The sequence below is a fragment of the Callospermophilus lateralis genome, chromosome 3, assembly GCF_048772815.1.
Source record: "Callospermophilus lateralis isolate mCalLat2 chromosome 3, mCalLat2.hap1, whole genome shotgun sequence".
Lineage (NCBI taxonomy): Eukaryota > Metazoa > Chordata > Mammalia > Rodentia > Sciuridae > Callospermophilus > Callospermophilus lateralis.
The window spans coordinates 78,647,475-78,667,248 of NC_135307.1; the positions used below are offsets into that span (position 1 = coordinate 78,647,475).

At 41.2% G+C, this 19,774-nt stretch overlaps 1 protein-coding gene across 3 annotated transcripts in view; it reads right to left on the bottom strand.

Annotated features, from left to right (window-relative positions):
• Positions 1–17,515, bottom strand: part of Tep1 (telomerase associated protein 1) — a 39,198-nt gene extending 21,683 nt beyond the window's left edge. For 2 of the 3 annotated variants that reach the window (XM_076850496.2, XM_076850498.2), the window contains exons 1-12: positions 17,314–17,515; positions 12,138–12,656; positions 10,842–11,021; positions 10,464–10,598; positions 9,599–9,760; positions 9,008–9,169; positions 8,639–8,716; positions 7,341–7,465; positions 6,978–7,135; positions 3,233–3,342; positions 2,614–2,704; positions 2,218–2,404 (exon numbers count right to left, since the gene is read on the bottom strand). In XM_076850496.2, the coding sequence (XP_076706611.1) occupies positions 2,218–2,404; positions 2,614–2,704; positions 3,233–3,342; positions 6,978–7,135; positions 7,341–7,465; positions 8,639–8,716; positions 9,008–9,169; positions 9,599–9,760; positions 10,464–10,598; positions 10,842–11,021; positions 12,138–12,632 (1,883 nt within the window). In that variant the 5' untranslated portion in view covers positions 12,633–12,656; positions 17,314–17,515. Of the gene's footprint in view, positions 1–2,217; positions 2,405–2,613; positions 2,705–3,232; positions 3,343–6,977; positions 7,136–7,340; positions 7,466–8,638; positions 8,717–9,007; positions 9,170–9,598; positions 9,761–10,463; positions 10,599–10,841; positions 11,022–12,137; positions 12,657–17,307 lie in introns of all 3 variants that reach the window. The other variant, XM_076850497.2, reaches the window with a different exon arrangement.
• Between the last annotated feature and the right edge of the window lie 2,259 nt (positions 17,516–19,774).

The following is a 19,774-nucleotide window of genomic DNA, read 5'->3' on the forward strand; positions in this document are numbered from 1 at the left end:
GAAATCGCTTGCCATACTTACCGCTGATCCATATTTACATATTTTTAAATTGTATTTTAAAGAACAAATACTAACTCCTTACTCTAAAAACTTGCAATTAAAGGAGAAAAAGATTCATCCTACCTTTCCTATACAATCTCTATTATCAAGGTAATTAAATAGCTTTAGCATATGAGGGAGATTTTTGTTTGTTTGTTTTTGGATTTCCAGCTAATAAATATGAGAGAATGATGGAAAATTCCTATTCTGCAACTGTCAATGAAGTAATTGGTTCAGAAAAAGATCATAAATGGATGAGGCTATCAACTCCCTAAGAGCACTGATCAGACTCTTATCCCTTTTGATCTTTCTTATATTTTATCAAGAGGCCCAGGATGAGATCTCTTCCTCTTGCACATGCTCTCCACCCTGAGGCCAGCCTCAGCAACTTAGTAAGACCCTGTCTAAAAAAGGAAAAGGGGCAGGGATATAGCTCAGTGAAAAAGTAGCCCTGAGTTCAACACCCAGTTCAGAAAGAAAGAAAGATTGATTCTTCAACACCAACAATAACAAAGGTAAATCTGAATGTACTTAGGCATTTAGAGTTAGTTCTTAGGGTATACAAAATAGAAAAACAAGTTAGAAGATACCATGAGGAAGTAGACAAATCAAGAACATGGAACATTGTGGGGTCCCAGGGCCTGGCTTCCACAGCAAGTCAATAACATAAAAACAACTTAAGAGATTAAAAGTGATTTAAGAGATGGGAACAATCAAATGCAATGTGTAGACCTTGTTTGGATCTTGATTTGAATAAAACTGTGAGATAAAACTTTTAGATAATTAGGAAATACGAATATGGACTAGATAATTAATGATAATTCCTAGGAATTGCTCTTAGTCTTATTAGTTGTTTTTTTAAAGAGGAGAAATTTACAGGGATAAAATAAAATGTGTCATATTATTTGGAATTTGTATTACAGTCATCTTCAAAAGAAAGAAACAGAAAAAGAGAAAAGGGAACAATAAAGAACATGTGATAAAATCTAGATTATCATTGAATCCAGCTAACAGTTTTTCACTACTGTTTTGAGTTTTGTTTTGCTTTGTTTGTTTATTTTTTTCAGTGTTGGCAATTGAGCCCAGAGCCTCACATATACTGGGTAAACACTCTACCATGGAGCTACATCCCCAGCTCTAGCTGACAGTATTAAAATAGTCTATTATCCCATTCTCATGTACATATTTAAATTTTTTCATTATACTTTTCAATCTAGACAATTCATTAGTCTTACCTACACTGTCCAATAGAATTAAATCATAATTAATTAAATTAAAAGCACACACATAATTTAAGATCTAGAAGGCACATTTACATAAAGTAAAAAGAGCTTGGTATGTAACTCAGTGGTAGAGCATTTGCCTAGCATATCTGAGGCCTTGGCTTCAATTCCCAGCACTTTAAAAAATAAAGAAAGTAAAAAGAAACAGATGAAATTAATTTGTTATTCAATTTCATTTAACCTAAACATATAAAAATTTCACACCAATATGCAATTAATACAAAAATTACAAGAGATATATTACATTATTTTTTTAGACTGTCTTCAAAATCCAGCATATTTTAACACAGCTCAATGTCTCAACCCAGACCAGATACATTTTAATGGCCAAATAATCACCCATGGCGAGTGGCTACTACACTGGTCTGGATAGCCATACATGTTAGACTGGTATCAAGTTTAACCTCGGCAACTTATTAAGACCTGTCTCAAAATAAAATCCAAAAAAGACTGATGATGTAGCTCAGTGGTAAAGCGTCCCTGTATTCAATCCCCAGTATGGGGGGAAAACAATACAAAAAGGAAAAAAAAAAAAAGACCAATCCACAGGTGTCACAGAGAAGAAAGAAGACCATAAACTAGAGCAGTGAGAGAAAAAACTAAAATAAAAAGGAGATGCTTCATAGACTCAGAATGATGGGAAGCCATGAAACAACTACTCATAACAAAGTGGAAGCTGGAGGCACAGCTTTTGTTTCAACATCTCTCTATGGAAAAATGCTAAAGACAAGATGTGCTATGCTACAAATGACTGGAACCAAGCAGGTCTGAGTCATGGATGGCCAATAAGCAGACCTTTACAAAAAAAGAGTTGGAGTTCCCAAGTGACTCCTATGTCCTGTCACCACCGTGCCTCTTACTGTCCACTTAAGGCTCCCAGATGGTGCACACACACCTGGCCTTGCGTATTTTCAGCTTCTCCCTCTGGAGTTGCTCATATATCGCAGGTATTTTCATTGCTGCCCGAAGCTCCCGACGACTTAGGTTGCAAAGATGCTTCCAACTGGCAGGCCTCCTGACCTTTTTTGATTTTCTTATCATTATCCGCCTCATCAGGTTTATATTGGAAGGAAAGGGCAATGCTGTGTGATGACAAGTAAATATCTGAATCAGGAAGCTTCTGTTCCCTCATCTTGTCCCACCAGTGGTGTGTCCTGAGCCCTGATCCTTAGGGCTGTCAACTGTCCGACATCTGCCCACCCCACACCCTGAGTCTTTAGGGCAAGAGGCTAAAAATATCAGAGGGGCTGTCTCATTTAGACACGAGGTAAGCAGGCGTTGTAAGAATTACCTCTATTTCTAAGTTGAGCCTCAAGGTTATCAATGGAATCATGGGCATTAAGGAATCTGAATGGAAACTGCCGACTGTTGATCACTGACTTCTGAAAAGCAAGAATGAGGACATGAGCAGAGGACAGGGAGGGTGGGGGCCACCAGGGCCTCAGGGATCAGGATGATGAAGTAACTACTTCGTTAAATTTTGGGAAGGTAAGCAAGGGAGAAAATGGAAGAAATACAAAGAAGGGAGAAGAATAAAGGGGAAAAAAAGTTGTCATTTTAGAGTATGAGAAGAGGTAAAGATGGGGAAATAACAGGAGTCCCATTTCTTTCAAAACACACTCCCTCTGAAGTCAGTTAAATTACGGAAGGTCCTCTTTCTAGTAAGTCAATGATCTCAGAAGATAAAAATGCAAGTTCTTACACTGTAATTTCTCAAAGGACTGGCGGAATCCCCAGGCCCGACTTTCCCAAACACGTCTATTTCCAAACCTAGTTATAGCCCACATGAAAACAGACTGGGGGTGGCCACGGCCTTCCTCAGCCATCTGGGGAAAGTCTGGCTGCAGCAGCGGCACCTCCATACCCATGTCTCATCACTGGGCCTCAGTGGACCCCCTGCCCACATGTACCTCATGCTGGAGTCTCTGGAGAATGAGCCCATGGTGGCGGGCACTGATTCCAACCCGCAGCAGGTTGCACAGGTTCCGAAGCATGGCCATGAAAGGAAGCTTCCCATTGTCTGTGGAAGGTGGGACACCAGGTGAGGAAAGCAAAATGAGGGATGAGAGAGAGAGGTCAGAGGCCAGAGCAAGTTCAAAGGCCATGTGGAAAGTTCAAAATAAAGGGAGTGAGGGACTAACATATGATCTATTCTACTCAAAATGTTTTAAAGATCTGGAAAGACAGAACCAGGATTGGCCTAAAGTATGGAGCAAAACAACACTGTTTATACAATAGCTGTTTCAATAAACAACTTACACCATATCTGATGACTCTAGTCCTGAGATTGGGTTCAACTGACAAAATGCATTCTCTAGTTAGGGCAGTGGTTTCCAAACTTCTTAGATAATTGAAGAGAAATTTCCTAGAGTAAGTTTGTTTGTTTATAAATTATATATATGTAGGGCATTCATTAGTTATATTTCAAGGCATGATATATATACACATAAGGTGTCACTATTTATAGTAACAAATATAAATCCATATTTCAAATATTCTTCCTAATTTTTTAAGTTTTTTGGGCCAACTTCTCATAAAATCCAATTGCTCATTATTTTTCATTTAAATATATGTGAAAAAGATTTGCATGGTTAGTACAACTTCATGTTTGTTGCTTTCTTATTGTTCACTTGTCCCTGTGATAATAGTATCTTTTAATAATAATCTTTTTAAGACTTAGGTTAATTTTAGAGGTTTAGTTTGGTTAATACTGAATATCATTCTAAATGCATCTACAATTCAAAGGTAAGTTTCTTTAAGTCATATTATGCAAAAATCAGAACAGCAAAGGGTACCCCCATTGCTCTCAGGCAGAACACCTACTCTTCCCTCAGTAAACCTCAATTATTGTATGTACTACATTACCATATAATATTTGGACTAGGTGACTATATGGTTTCCATCTCTATGGAAACATTCTTTTCTTTTCTTCTCTTTCTTTCTGCTTTCTTTCCTTCCTTCCTTTCTTTCCTTTCAGTGCTGATGATGGAAACCCAGGACCTTGCACATGCTAGGCAAGTTCTCTACCACTGAGCTACATCCCCAGCCTTCATTCTTTTCTTTTAAACCAAAGTGAATATAAATAGGAAGTATGAGCTTTCTTTCCTGAATACTCCCAGAGGTTCATTGAGACTACTTTAGACCCCAGGCCTATGAGCCCTCCACTCTAAGGACTCACCCTGAGTACTAGCCCATACCACCAGCAGCTTCCACCCAGAGGATGATGGTACCTTTTTATTTAAGTCTCACTGCAATTGTAGATAGAAGCTTTCAGCCTTCTGGAAGTTCTACGATTCTCTAGTCATAATTCTTTTTTGGTGATGAGTATTGAACTCAGGGCTGCATGCACGCTAAGCCTTCATTCTACCACTGAGTTATACTCCTAGCAAACAAGTACTTTTTCTTTTTTGAGACAAAATCTTGCTATGCCGCTAAGCTGGTCTCAAACTCATAGGTTCACGAGTAACTGGTACTACAGGCAGGCACCAGTAGGCCCGGTTCCAGTCATAATTCTGATTCACAAACTGTATGGAAAATACTGTAGACATAATATAAATGATGTTTGGTAACTAAGGCATGAATGCATCCATTATCATCTCAAGTTTTTCTCAACTGTTGCTCGAAAAACTATATGAAAGGTTTTCTAGATCATTTTTATAAGAAATAAAGTCATATTTATAACATTAGAAAATTAGACATTTATCTTTCAGATTGATAAATTCACTGATTTAATTCCAAAAAAATTGTTCATTATTTATAAATGTTTGTTATTAATGAAACCTATGGTCTCCAAAAAGGGGTCTCTATACCTAACTACATTTTATCTTCTATTTTTTACATTATACTTCGTGTGTGTGTGTGTGTGTGTGTGTGTGTGTGTGTATGTGTGTGTATGTATACCTTGCTTCCAATTAGTTTCCTCTTTCATCTTTGAAAATTTAAAGTCAATTTCTCCTTGTTGAAAAACATCTAACTTTAGACTTATATATACTTATGGTATATATGTTTTATATTCCCTTCTTTTATATTTACTTATGTGTGCATATAGATAATTTTTTTTTCTTTTTTGCTGATACTTGGGATTGAACCCAGGGGCATTTTGCCGCTGAGCTACACCCCCAGCCCTTTTATTTTTTTTTATTTTGCAACAGTATCTCAATAAGTTGCCCAGGCCACCCTCAAACTTGCTGTTCTCCTGCCTCAGCCTCCCAAACAGCTGGGTTACAAGTCTGTATCACCATACTGGACTGGCTGTATATTTCTATTTATGCATTTCCTAGAGTATAAAATATATTAGTACAAGAAGATAATTTTTTTAAATTTGGTTCTAAGGATTTTTTTTTTACTGCTGAGCCACATCCCAGCCCTTTTTATTTTTTATTTTGAGATGGGGTATCACTAAGTTTCTTAGGGCCTCACTAAATTACTGAGGCTGGCTTTGTTCTTGCAATCCTCCCGCCTTAGTCTCCTGAGCCACTGCAATTTCAGGTATGTAACACCCACCATGCCCAACCAACAGTTTAAATTTTCAGGGTCACTGGTTCTTTACCAGAGGGAGGAAGTGAAGATGGTACCCACAGGACCTTCTGCCTATATCTGTTGCCACCCAGGTTCCTTTATCCTACTACACCTTAACTTATTTCAGTCAGGCAGGGCGTATGTAAATGTGTGTTTTAATTCCCAGGTGAGGGCTGGGGATGTGGCTCAAGCGGTAGTGCACTCGCCTGGCATGCATGCAGCCCAGGTTCGATCCTCAGCACCACATACAAACAAAGATGTTGTGTCCGCCGATAACTAAAAAATAAATAATAAAATTCTCTCTCTCTCTCTCTCTCTCTCTCTCTCTCTCTCTCTCTCTCTTTAAAAAAAAAATAATAATAATAATTTCCAGGTGATTCTGAAATACACCAGTAATCCCTACACAGTGGGAAATAGTGACAAGCAGCTGTGAAATTCAGGCTGCCTTGATACAATCTATGATGGGCAGTGCACAGATTAAAGATTCAAAGACATCTGGGCTTCTAAAGTTCCAAAATATGAAGTCTACAAAACTTGATCAAAAGGTGTAAAGTTAGATGTTTTTCAACAAGGAGAAATTGACTTTAAATTTTCAAAGATGAAAGTAGAAACTAAATCAAAACAAGATATACAGAGAGAGGGTGGGGGAGCCTTCTATTGTTAAAAAAAAAAAAAAAAAAAAAAACTCAGAGAAAAAGAGGAACTTGGTTCTCCCGAATGTAAATTTTTTTTTCCTTTTTCAGAGTGGGCATTACCTAAAACTCCTATGTCCTAAATATGAGTTTCTGCAGAGATTCCAGTATGCCAAAAGCCAGCCCTACCTTGTTTGAAATGAGTCAATGTTGATACAAGTACAGTCAGAGAAGAGGTACCACTTTTGTCACATGTTGATAAGACTTGTATACCACCAAATCACAACTGAAATAATGATCTATTTAGTGATGCCAACACTACTTCAAAGCAAGCACCACTGTCCACTTCAGTGGAGTCAATGGGATACTTTATAAATCAAATCATTTTCAGGATGCAGCTACCAGGCAAGAGAAAAACTGCATCAGCCACAGAAGTCAGGAGTTTAAAATGTAGTGGATTAAATGAGGAAGAGAACAAGGGAGCACAATGGCAAGGTCACCCTACCAATGAGTTCCTCCCAAACAGAAGCTTTGTTCCCCCGCAGGCTCAGCTCCCGTTCCCAGGTCTCTGGCCGAGAGAGCTTCATCCGCTTCCCAGCTCTGCTAGAATCCCACGGTCCAGGGAGGCCACTCCGAGAAAAGAGCTGTAGGTTGGAAGGGTACCTAGGACAAAGAAGAAAGAGTTTCTCATTTCAAAGTTAACAGGAAATGAAAAAGGCAAGATGAGTCAAAGACAGTCATGTTTACGGGTTGTTTGCCCAAATGCATGTTGCTGGGGTTGAGAACTCCCAGGATTGGGCCATGGATGTTGAACTGTGATGGAATTACCTTGATGGGATGTATGTTTGGGCCGGGGTAAGCTTCTCACCTGTAGCCCAGCAGGGCTTGAACATGCTGGGCAGGCTCATGGATATGCAGTCGCTGTACCAACTTCTTCAAGGTGAACCTCGGCTGATTCTTTTTCTCTGGCACTGCATTGTAGGTGGCCTCAAACTGTGGAAAAAGCCCCAAGTTCCAACAGAGTTTGCTTCACTAGAATCAGGGCCTTTTTTCAGAAAGCAGAACCTGAGACCACCCTATACCTATGAGAAAATTTCTTTCCCCCAAATAGACTTGGGCAAAGAATAGGAATAGAGGGTAAAAAGCAACAAGAGCTTCCATGACAAGAAAAATAACAGATTTTAAGATGGGCATAATGGTGTACCTGCACCTGGCTACTTAGGAGGCTGAGATAAGAAGGTCACTTGTGCCCAAGAGTTTGAGGACAGCCTGAACAATACAGGCCCAATTTCAAAAAAAAAAAAAAAAAAAGAAAAGAAAAAAGAAAAAGAAAGAAAAGCAGGTTTTGGGGGGTCTCTATTTTTCATTCACATAAGATTGAGTTATTAGTGGTTAACATGGGATGACTGGCTTATGAAAACAAAGACAGAAACAGAATGAACACAAAACATCCTTGTTCTCGTAGGGAAAAGGAAAAAGCAGCTCTTGTTTAAGTCACAGAGCTTCTGAACAAGTAAATGAAGGTGTTATGGTTTGAATGTGAGCTATCCCCAAAAGCTCATGTGTGAGACAATGCAAGAACATTCAGAGGTGGAATGATGGGTTATGACAGCCTTAACTCAATCAGTGAAATTAGTCCCCTAATGGGGATTAACTGAAGGCAAGAGGGCATGGCTGGAGGTGGTGGGTTTTGGGGTAAATATTTTGTATTTGGTGAGTGGAATCTCTCTCTGCTTTCTAATCTTTATGTGAGCCGCTTCCCCCTATCATGCTCTTCCGCCATGATGTTCTGCCTCATCTCAAGCCCTAAGGAATAGAGCCAGCTGCCTATGGACCTCTGAAACTATGAGCCCCCAGATAAACTTTTTCTTCACTAAAATTGTTCTTGTCAGGTCTTTTAGTCACAACAGAAAAAAACAAAATAAAACTGACTAAAACAGGAGGCATCGGCACAATGCAGCCTGTGAGGAGTTAAAAAGCTCAAAGAATCTTCTATGGCAAAAGAGTTGAGTTTAGGATATATTAATAGGATGAGGAGGAAAGAAGAGTTGACGAACTGGGAATGTGTCATTTTTTGTAATATCAATATATATTTTCTTAATAAACTGTTTCAATAATGATGATGGTAATAACAGGACATATACCACCCCAGAAGAAGGGACTCACCTCAAGCTGTTCTCTTTCAAGAGGCCAAAGGGACTTTGCAAAGTATCTCTTTTGCTCAGAAAATAGAGGCTCTGTCCTCTATAGGGAAAGGAGAAGCAGTTTCAAACAGGGAACTGAACATTATCCTTAGAAACAACCATTCTAATAGGCCTGAAAATCCCTCTCCACCAGAATGAAGCCAGCTGGGAAAGAGGCCCTCCCTGCTCTTTCTACCCATCTCCTCTTAACCCCTCAGACTCCTTTAGTTCCTGGTGTAGAAACAGTCAGACTGAGTATAGGACCCCGGGATCACCATGTTCCTTTGTTCCTTCTTTCCCACAAAAAAAGGGGCCTAGATTGTGAATGACCAGGGCAGAGGCAGGGACTTACTGGAGGGCGGGGCGGACCGTTGGGGCGTCTCTTGGCACGATGCTTTCGTGGATTATACTTAGCCAGCTGGTATTCATCAAACTGTGCAAATTTATCCGTCATAGCAGCACGGAGGCAGGCAGGAAAGGGCACCAGCTTTGTCTGGTCTCCTTCAGCCAGGCTCTGTCAGAGAGAGAAGACCATCAGGAGAAAGACTCAACTACACCCTCCTAAACAAAACAAGGCTCTGGTGTTGAGTGTCCACCAAATAGGGAGCAAATTCCTAGCACCAGTTCTAAAATGATAATTTCGGTGACTGTGAGCAAGTCAGTAGTCTTCTCTGGTTTTTGTTTTCTTTTCTTTTCATTATAAACATAAGGTCCAGAATAAGATAGATTTTTTTTTTTCCTGAAACTATGGTCCAACACTTCTCAACAGTACTCTTCCTGTTAGGCAACCCAGTCTGGTACAGAGAGAAACTACTGTCTGGGCACCAAAGCTGAAGGAATGCTGAGGCAAGGCAGAACTGTCTCAGAATTTTCTCTAGGAATGCAATGAGCAAAAGAGAAGAAACACAGTGAGGGCCAAAGCTCAAGGAAGTGAATGCCATACCTGGTAGAATTCTGCTACCTGGATCCAATCAGAAGGCAGGTGAACAATGGCACAGAAATATCGTCGCAGGTGTGGGCGGCACACTGGCAAGAAGGCAGCAATGGCCACGACTTTATTGGCCAAATCCCGGATATTCAGCTGCTGCCTGGCATACAAAGCTGCCTAGGGCACAGAGCTTGTTTATTGAATCTGCCTGCATAACACCTTTCCAGAGCCCTCCATATTGCCTACGAAATATAAAACCAGAGCCTCTTGGCTTGGCATATTAAACCAGGTTAAGCCATACTCTAGCTCTTAAATTCGTTTCTAGCAGGTCTTCTTCCGAGTCCACTGGTTGCCTAACAAGTCAACCAGCCTCTTCCCTCTTTGGAAGAGGGTTCAGATCAACATCCATCAAAAAACTTACCAAAGGTTCAAATTGGTGATTAAACCCACACTCTTTCAAAGCCTTACAGAAAATGTCTCCCACCCTTTTTCTGCTAAATAAGAAGTGCTAACTAATATTCTGAAATATTCACTTTCTACTACTCCACTTGCATTTATATGATATTTGGGGGAAGTGTTTCACTTTCCTAACAACACTATAAGTGCCTTAAGAGCCACAATCACATTTCATCATCTGCTGAGATAATCCTTGCAGCCTGGCATTGTGTACTTGCTAAACTAACCAACCCTGGTATTCTGTTTCCCAGGTTTATCTTTCTCCACTCTTCCCAGAACCCCAGGGACCAGGCCTCAGACTCACCCAGAGATTCTACATCCTTGCTAAGTGAAGTTTCTTCCACCCACAACAGAAGGCTAGTCACCACCTCCCGCATTCGCCATAACCAAATTCCCCATTCCCACCCACTCCTTCAGACAATACCTTGAGGATGAACTCAGGCTCCAAGGGAGCAAGTTCAGTACAGACTTCAAGGATGGAAACCTGGGTAGGGTCATATGCATCTTTTACGTTTACATTTGAGGCCAAAGTAGAGCACAGCAAGCTCATGAGAGCCATCTAGGAATTGGGAAGAAGAGAGAAGGAAGGAGTAAGGTAATAAGCATCCATGCAGGACAACTTACAAAGAAAATGGACTCCAGGTTCAGGACGACATCTGTCCAACTGAGGTTTGAACGGGGGATTAGGAAGTGATAAATAAGAGCTTGGTCATATTCCTCCTGGGCAAGGGCCCTAATCCAGGTCTCCATCCCAACCTCCCTTCCACCAACACCATCCTCTCTCCATCTCTATAAGTTTCACCTTTTTTTCCTGAAGGACCTGGTCAGTGGGCTCCAGATGAGATTCAGAGTCCTCAGAGGTGAGTTTCAGGGCCAGTTCCTCTTCTTCCTCTCCCAAGCTTAGACAATATAAAGGCATTGGGGCTTCTGCCCCTTCCTTCTCCTCTGGCTTTTTCTCTTCTTCTGAACAGTACCAAGGACCCTAGGGATGGTGGTAGTTTTAAATCACAGCATGTACCCATGGCCCCTCAAACAGACGGATCTTAAGGCAGCTCCCAGAGGTAAATAATGTCCACATTTCTATCTAGCACCCATAAGTCCCCTTCTTCATCCCCCCGAATGGATAGGCATTGGTCTATCCTGTCTCTGACTTAGTGCTCTGTCGCCCACACCTTTCCCAACTCAACCTTCGGACCCTTTGCCCAGAGGCTTTTAGGGCTTCCTCCCAGCTGTCATCTCTCATTGATGTCATAGCTTGGGAGTCTAGGTCCCCTCACACCCTTCTAGAACAATATTAACATAGTTTTAGAGTCAGAAGAAAAGGAGCCAAATCCCATATGAATCCTCCAGAAACCCTGAATTGCTTAATTTCAGCTTCCTCATTCACTACCACTTCCCTGATAGGGTCGTTAGGAAATTAAATGGAATAATATATGTATGACTCTGCCAACTGCAAAGCCCTAAATCAGTGTATGATGGCAATAGTTATAATCCTGACAATAACCCTGTGAAGTATGTTTCTATTGACTCCATTTCAAAGGTGAAACAACTAAGGCTATTCTATTCTGAGTCTTGGCCAAGGTTGTTTACTTGTTGTCTATTAACAGATAATGTGGGGCTCAGGTTAGCTTTCCCTCAGCTCAAACCCCAAGTCCACACAGAAGAAATGTGTACTTGTCTATCAATTCTGACCTGTGCACTAAATGTGCTTACATAAGTGTGTTTGGTGAACATATCTATAAGAATACAGACAGAAAACTGAGCTCTGATAGAACAGATATACCTCATGCCTGATTTCAAAAGCACTGGACTGACTAGTATGCTAGAGTAATATCACACTGGTGCTCCTCCTAAGCAGAGGCTTTCTAAGGACAAGAACTCTTTTTGATCTATTGTCTAGTCTCTGAAATAGATCCGTAGTAAGAATAAATATGCTAAAGAAGACAGCCCCAAAGTAATGAGCACCTCAGAAGAGGCTCTGAAGAGAGAAGATACCCAAACACAGAGCAGTACAAAGGGAAACTGAGGCACCAAACACTAGAGACAAGAGCATTTAACAGACATGACTGGAGTCAAGATGAGTGTCTGGAGGTATTACCTTTCTGAACTCTCTCTGTAGAGTTCCTTTCTGAACTCTTTCTGGAGCAGAGATGGATTTCAGGACCTTGGGGCAAGTCAGAAGGTCTAGTCCCTCAGAGAGACCCTGAGTACTCCAGCTGGGAGGCTCGGAGACCAGACGATTGCTGGTGTTCAGGCTGCACAAATCAGTTTGCATCATTTGAGGTATCTGGAGACACTGGAACAAGGGGCTGGCAGACACAGTACTCTTTACACTGGGGAGGGTAGCAAGACACCGGTTCTCTAAGGAGAGGATATCTGGGTGGGCAGACACATGCCTATGTGGTATTTCCATGGTCTTCAGATCAAGAATTCTGACCAGGCACTGGCTCTTCAAGGAGAGGATGTCTGAGTGAGCAGACATACTTTCATGTATTTTCTCCAACGGCTGCAAGACAGGGAGTGTGGCCAGGCACCGATTCTCCAATGAGAGGATGTCTGGGTGGGCAGAAACATGCCCACGGAGTTTCTCCATAGCTGGAGCCCAACCAGCATATGCCTAGACAAAAAGAAAGATAGGTGATGAGAATTAGCAAAAAGGGAATGTATTTGCCCTGGCAATATGTCTTCCTCATGTCCCTCCTGGTTATACTAGTGATCTTCAGATAGAAAACAACTAATAGCAGGCTGAAGCAGAAGCATCACAAGTTCAAGTTCAGCCTCAGCAACTTAGCAAGACCTTGTCTCAAAATAAACTTTCTAAAGGGGTCTGGGGATGGAGTTCAGAGGTAGAGTGTCCTGGGTTCAATCCCTGGTACTGCAAGGTGGAGGGAGGGGAGAAAGAGAAAGAGATAGGAAAAAAAAAAAAAAAAATATATATATATATATATATATCTCCCAGGACAGGATTCATCCTGTTTACCACATAGGGAATATCCAAGGGAGAAGGGTAGGAAAGGGCAATGCAGAAACTTAAGAACAGGAAAATTTAAGGAGGAAAAAATGAATAGCTGGAGGGGGAGTGTTAGAGTTTGGATCTGGAATGTTTCCCCCAAGGCTCAGGTGTTGAAGGGTTGGTCCTTAGCTGGCAAGAGGTGGTGCAAACTTTCTCAGAGGTGAGACCTAGTTGGAGGAAGTAGGTCACAGCAGTGGGGGGAGGAGCTTAAAGGATAAATCTCATCCCCAGCTCCTTCCTCTTTCTTTCCCTTTGCTTCCCAGCCTCCATGAGGTGAACAACTTTGCTACACTCCATACTCTCTGCCATGAAGTTCAGCCTCACCCGAGGCCCAAAGCAACGAGGCCAAGAAACCATGGGCTGAAACCTCTGAAACCATGAGTTAAAAATAAACCTTTCTACCTTAAGTTGATTTATCTCAAGTATTTTGTCAACAGCAACAGAAAGCTGACTAACACAAAAAGGGATATGTCTTCTCATGAGGAGGTAAAAGAGACCCCCATGACTATTAATATGATTGAAACTTAGTAAAGGGATCTCACTTTTTTTTTCTTTATTTTCAGTACTGAGGATTAGACCCAGGGATGTTCTACTACAGAGGTCCATCCCCAGCCCTTTTTATTTGTTGAGACAGGGTCTTGCTAAGTTGCCCAGGCTGGTCTTGAACTTGTAATCCTCCTGCCTCAAGCCTCCTGAGTTGCTGGAATTACAGATGTGCACCACTGTATCCAGCTAAAGGACCTCACTTATAATGTCAACTTTAGAATCTGAGCTGAAGAGAACAAATATTTTGATCAAATTGTTTATGTCTACCATTAAAATTTCCTTGTTCTTTACTCACTCTTCAATCAGCTAAGTGGGATCCTGTCCCTATTAGTCTACCAAGACTGTCGTCTTAGATAATGAATAGACTTTTACCATAAATGCAAACACACATTTTGGCCCTCAAGTAGAATATGACACTGTTGAACTCTCTTTGTTTTCCACGATACTATTGTCCTGATCTTCTTTCTTCTTACCACTATAATTACATCTTTTATAGGGCTCTTTTTCTACCATTTCTTAACAGTGATGTTCCTTACAGTTCTATTCTAATCCTTCTGCATACTTTCCTGGGGTGGTCTCACTGTACCTACCGTATAGTACCAAGTAACATTTCCATGCTGGCAACTCACAAATTTATTCCTTGACCTAGATCTTTCCTCTGAGCTCCATATTCACTTATCCATTTGCCTTTTGAATATCTCTACTCAGATGACTAAAGGTTCCTCAAATTCCACAGATCCCAAATGTATCATCTTTCCCTCCCTCCCACCTCTGTCTCAAATCGATTCCCCCTTTTTGTCACCTCTGTTCACAGGGTTTGGAGCGACACAGACCTGACATTGAATCCTGGCTTTCCTACCCTGGGACCTTGGACAAGTTACTTAAATTCTCTTCGTCTTTGTTTTCTTATCTACAAAATTAAGAATAAAGTCTACCCCACAGAGTTGTTATAGGAATAAGCAAGAAAAAAAAATTTAAGTAGCAATTAGAGCAGTGCTTGACACTTGGTAAGTGGAGACTATTCTTGGTAATGGATACTATTCTTTGTTATTATTTTCTAGTATACTACCAAATCCTATTGATTTTACTCCCTGAACATCTTTCAAATCTATCCAATTTTCTCCATTCCCCCTGTTACTACCTTTGTTGAAAGCCTCTAACCCAGCCAAAAAAGCAATGCTGGAGGCATCACAATACCAACTTCAAATTATACTACAGACCTTTAATAAGAAAACTGTATGATTCTGTCATAAAAATAGACATATAGACCAATGGTACAGAAATTGAAGACAGAGACAACCCACATAGATAAGGTCATCTGATCCTTGACAACAGTGTCAAAAACATACACTGGCAGGGCACAGTGGTGCACACCTGTAATCCCAGTGGCTCAGGAGGCCAAGGCAGGAGGATCATGAATTCAAAGCCAGTCTCAGCAACTTAGAAGGTCCTAAGCAATTCAGCAAGACCCTGCCTCTAAATAAAATATAAAAAAGGGCTGGAGATGTTGCTCAATTAGACAACCCTGGGTTCAATCCCCAGTTTAAAAAAAAAAAAAAAAAAAAACACGCACTGGAGCAAAAAAACAGCCTTTTTAACAAATGATACTGGGAAAACTGGTTATCCCTATGAAGAAGAATGAGACTAGATCCTTATCTCTCACCATGAACAAAAGTCCTGAATTAAAGGCCTAGTATTAGGCCAGAAACTATGCAACTCCTAGAAGAATATGTAGGGTCAATACACCAACATATAGGCACAAGCAATGACTTTCTTAATAGGATGCCTAAAGCTCAAGAAATAATGCCAAAAGTTAACAAATGGGATGGTGTCAAATTAAAAGCTTCTGTACAGCAAAGGAAGCAATTAAACATGTGAAAAAAGAACCTACAGAATGGGATAAAATCTTTGCACCTACTATTCTGACAGAAAACTAATGTCCAGAACACATAAAGAACTTTTAAAAACGTAACATCCAAAAGACAAATAGCCAAGTGTGGTGGTACACACCTGTAATTCAAGTGACTCGGGATGCTGAGGAAGGAGGATCATAAATTCAAAGCCAACATCAACAATATAGCAAAGACCTAAGCAATTTAGTGAGACTCTGTCTCAAAAATAAATAAATAAATAAATGGATGGATGGGAATGTGGCTTAGTGGTTATCTGGATGCTGAAGCAGAAGGATCAAAAGTTCAAACCAGCCTCAGCAGCTTAGTGAGGCCCTACATAAGTTAGGGAGACCCTATCTCAATATAAAAAATAAAAAGGGCTGGTGATGTAGCTCGGTGGTTAGAAGCCTCTGAGTTCAATGCCTGGTACCAAAAAAAAAAAAAAAAAAAAAAAAGATTTTTGGAGACTGAGGTTGGAAGATTGCAAGTTTTACACCAGCCTTAGCAACTCAGCAAGACCCTGTCTCAAAATAAAGAATAAAAAGACCTGGGGACGTAGCTCAGTGACAGAGTGCTCCTGGGCAACAACAACAAAAAAAGGTCTCAGAAGAAAAATGAATAGAAAAATAAAACATGTAAAAAACATTTTGTTGTTGTTGTTACACTAGAGTTTGTGAAGGGAGATTTACACAACGGAAAAGTTAAAAGTCCTTGCCCCATATCTAGTTCCCTTCCCCATAGATAACCATTGCTAATGTAACCAGGGTCCATTTCATGCTTTGAGTTTAAAGCTTGCAGCTTGACTGCAGGTGGCTTACTGACTGCAAGGGGCTTGGGGACAGGACCAACACCTTTTTCCTTCCAGGCTAAGTAAGCTATCATGTCCTTTACTTCCTGGAAGAGTGTCACTGCTCACAAGAATAAGGAAACTCCAAATCTAGGAATTGAAGTTATACCTTCCTGAAGGACACCAGTTGGACACAAATTAATTTTAATCTACTGATAATATTGGATTCCAGCTCTTGTATTTCTCTTTTAAAAAGACTTGTGTTCCCCCAGCAGAGAGAATCACAGCCTCTGGGACAGTAGTCTCCAGTATTTCCCCTTTTCAAGCAAATCAATAAACTTCTTTTTCCTTTTTCTCAAAATCTTGTTATAGCGTTGGAGTTGTAGCTCAGTGGGAGACAGTTTGTCTAGCACTGGGTTTGATCCTCAGCAGCATATAAAATAAATAAAATAAGGATATTCTGTCCATCTACAAATAAATTTTGTTAAAAAATCTATGGATGGGCAGTGGAGACAAGGACAGAGTTTTTTTATATTATTATTCATGAACAGCTTTATAGTGCTTCAAACAATTTCTATGCCTATACAAATATATGTATGTGACTCTTCTCCATCACCACCATCTCTTTTTCTTTTGCTTTACACAAACTGGGCCGCACTTTAAACACTATTCTGGACTTAAAATCTTGAAGACCTTGTCGCGTTAACACACTGATAGCCACCTCCCTATTAAGAGGCAGTATATAGCAGAGTTATGCATGCTCTAGGCTTCTGCTAATACAAAGCGCTCCGTTCCTGACAGCTACTTTCTCCTCCCAGGAGCGCAAAGGGCAGAAAAGACGACTCATTCTCCCTTGATCTCTTCCTCCCTCCTCTTCCGTACCCCTCTGTCCCCCATTCCTCCTTTTCTCCTCATCCTTCTCCTCCTTTCTCACCTTCCCTTTCACACACTGCACGCCCTCCCGGGGTTGCCTGGAGAAGATTTGTCCCCACCGGTCCCCGCCCAGCCGGGGCCTCAGGTGGCTACTCACACTGACCCAGTCCCTTTCCACTGGCGCTCAGCTGCCGAGCCAGCGCCCAGACCCCAGGCCAGGGCAGGTTCCACCTGAGCTCGGACCCTCCTTGGAGCGACCGGGGGCTGAAGAAGTGGGTGAAGGGAGTGGGGATCCCGGTTCTTGGCAACCGGAAGCACAAGTCCGGCTCTGGGCTCTGCTCTGGGAGAGGTGGAAGTCGGAGGAGAGGCGAGGCGGAAAGCCAGGGAGGGGACAGAGCCGCACAGTCCCAGGAGACGCACGGGCCTGGGCGGGGCGCGGACGCGGGCGCGGCTGCTGGAGGGACTGCCCACAGGGAGCCGAGAGGCCAGCAAGGAACGCCTAGAGGATATCGAAGCTTTTTCTGGCGTCTGTTTTTCTTTTCTCCTTTTTCTTCCTTAGCCTTCTTTTCTGCTGTTACTCAGACTTTCCCAAGTTCCCCTCCTTGTTTGCTAATTTTCGTGTCCTTTTTCTCTATCTTCCAACACTCTTTCTTGGAAAGGACTGGCATGTTCGCTGGCTGTGTACCTTTTTTCCTGGTATCAAAGATAATTGGACTCTTAATTTATCCTAAAGTTTCTTTGGGTAAATAAGATTAAAAGGGGGTGCATTAAAAGGAGACTAAAGAAGGATTAAAAGGAGATTAAAGAAGTAGAGAATTAAAAGGCCAGCCTGTAAAGAAGTAGAGACATAAAATGAAGCAGGGTAACCTGAGAGCACGTCCCACTCCTGTCCCTTGGAAGGGAGATTCCTGGTTGACAAAACATCTATCTCAAGTCTTCTGAATGGCTAATGTGGAATCGTTTTCCCCCAAATCGAAACAGGCTTGGAAAAGAGACAAGTCACCTGTTAGGGTGATAATGCTACTGCTATGTTATAAAGATGAGGGCCAAACAAATAGAAGCAGAGAAACAAACTTTCCTCATGCAAAACAGATTAGCTGCCTTCTGGAAAATATTATTGCTTTCCTTAAGGAGGTACCCTTGAGTCTCAGGTAACAACTGAACTTTGGTTCAGAATTGGTGGCATTCTGTTTTATCTATTAACTTGTCACAGGAGGTACCAGAGTTCCCAGAGAGGGGGACCTTGACTCAGAACAAGTGGGGTTCTTGGCATACTTGATGGAGAAGAATTCCAACACCAACATTCAGAGACATGGACAAAGGTTTATTTAAGGAAACAGATGTACATTCAAAGGAGAATGTGGGCTGTCTCCAGAGTGAGAAGTTTGGGGGCAAAACAAGGAATACACATTCGAGGGGAAAATGAAGGCCATCTCCAAAGGGAAAGACCACAACCCCTTGGTGTGGGGTATTAATATTTATAGAGGAATGGTGGCTAAGGGTTGGTCTGAAGGTGGAGTCGGTTCAGTTACACAATTTTGTGCCAGTTTTCTCTGCACATGTGCATTGCCCCATGTACAGGCAAGGTGTGGGTCAACAGCCCAGGCCAAGGCTGTGGGCTGGGTTGCTCAGAAATTTGTGAAGATTCGTTACATTTCCAGCATTTCATTAATTTGTGGGCACTTCTCTTGAAACTTTATTTTTTCTGTATCCCCAAATTCCTATCTCAAACTGATCCGGATCCCACCTTCCTTCCTTAGATATCTCCATTACAACTCATCCCATTATTTCCACATTCCCTGCGGTGGACTGCATTTTCACACACCCCACCGCAAGTTCAATATTAAACACTAATCTCAATGTGATAGTGTTTGGGTGGTGAGTCCTTTGGGAAGCAATTAAGTCATGAGGGTGGAACCCTTACAAATGATACTCCTGGCCTCATAAGGATAGGCCAGAGAGGAAGCTAGTTAGCTCTCTTTCTTCCAAGTGAGAATACAATGAAAAGTCAATCATCTGCAACCTGGAGGATGGCTCTTGCCACACTGGCATCTGATCTCGGACTTCCAGCTTCTAGAATTATGAAAAATAAGTGTTTGATGCTTAAGCCACCCAGCCTATGGTAATTGTTATAGCAACCCATACTAAGACACTCCCCTTTATAATAAATATATAAATATATCTTTATATTATCCTAAAATACAATTCATAAACAATATAACACATACACACACAATGTAAAAAATAGTAAAATGTGAGGCTGGAGATAGAGTTTAGTGGTAAATTGTGCACTTAGCCTGTGCAAGTCCCTGGGTTTGACCCCCCTAATTAACAATAACAATAATAAAATGTCCTAAAAAAGATACATAAGTAATACATATATGTATGTATGTTTATATATATATATATAAATGTTTGGGCATAGCTGGAGATACAACTCAGTTGGTAGAATGCTTGCCTTGCATGCACGAGGCCCTGGGTTCAATCCCCAGTACCACAAATAAATACATAATACATACATACACAAACCAATGAATGTTGGACATAATATTCAAGAGTATTCAAAATTTGGTAGTTAGATGCTTACATACTGTATAGAATTACCTTGAACATAACTACTACAA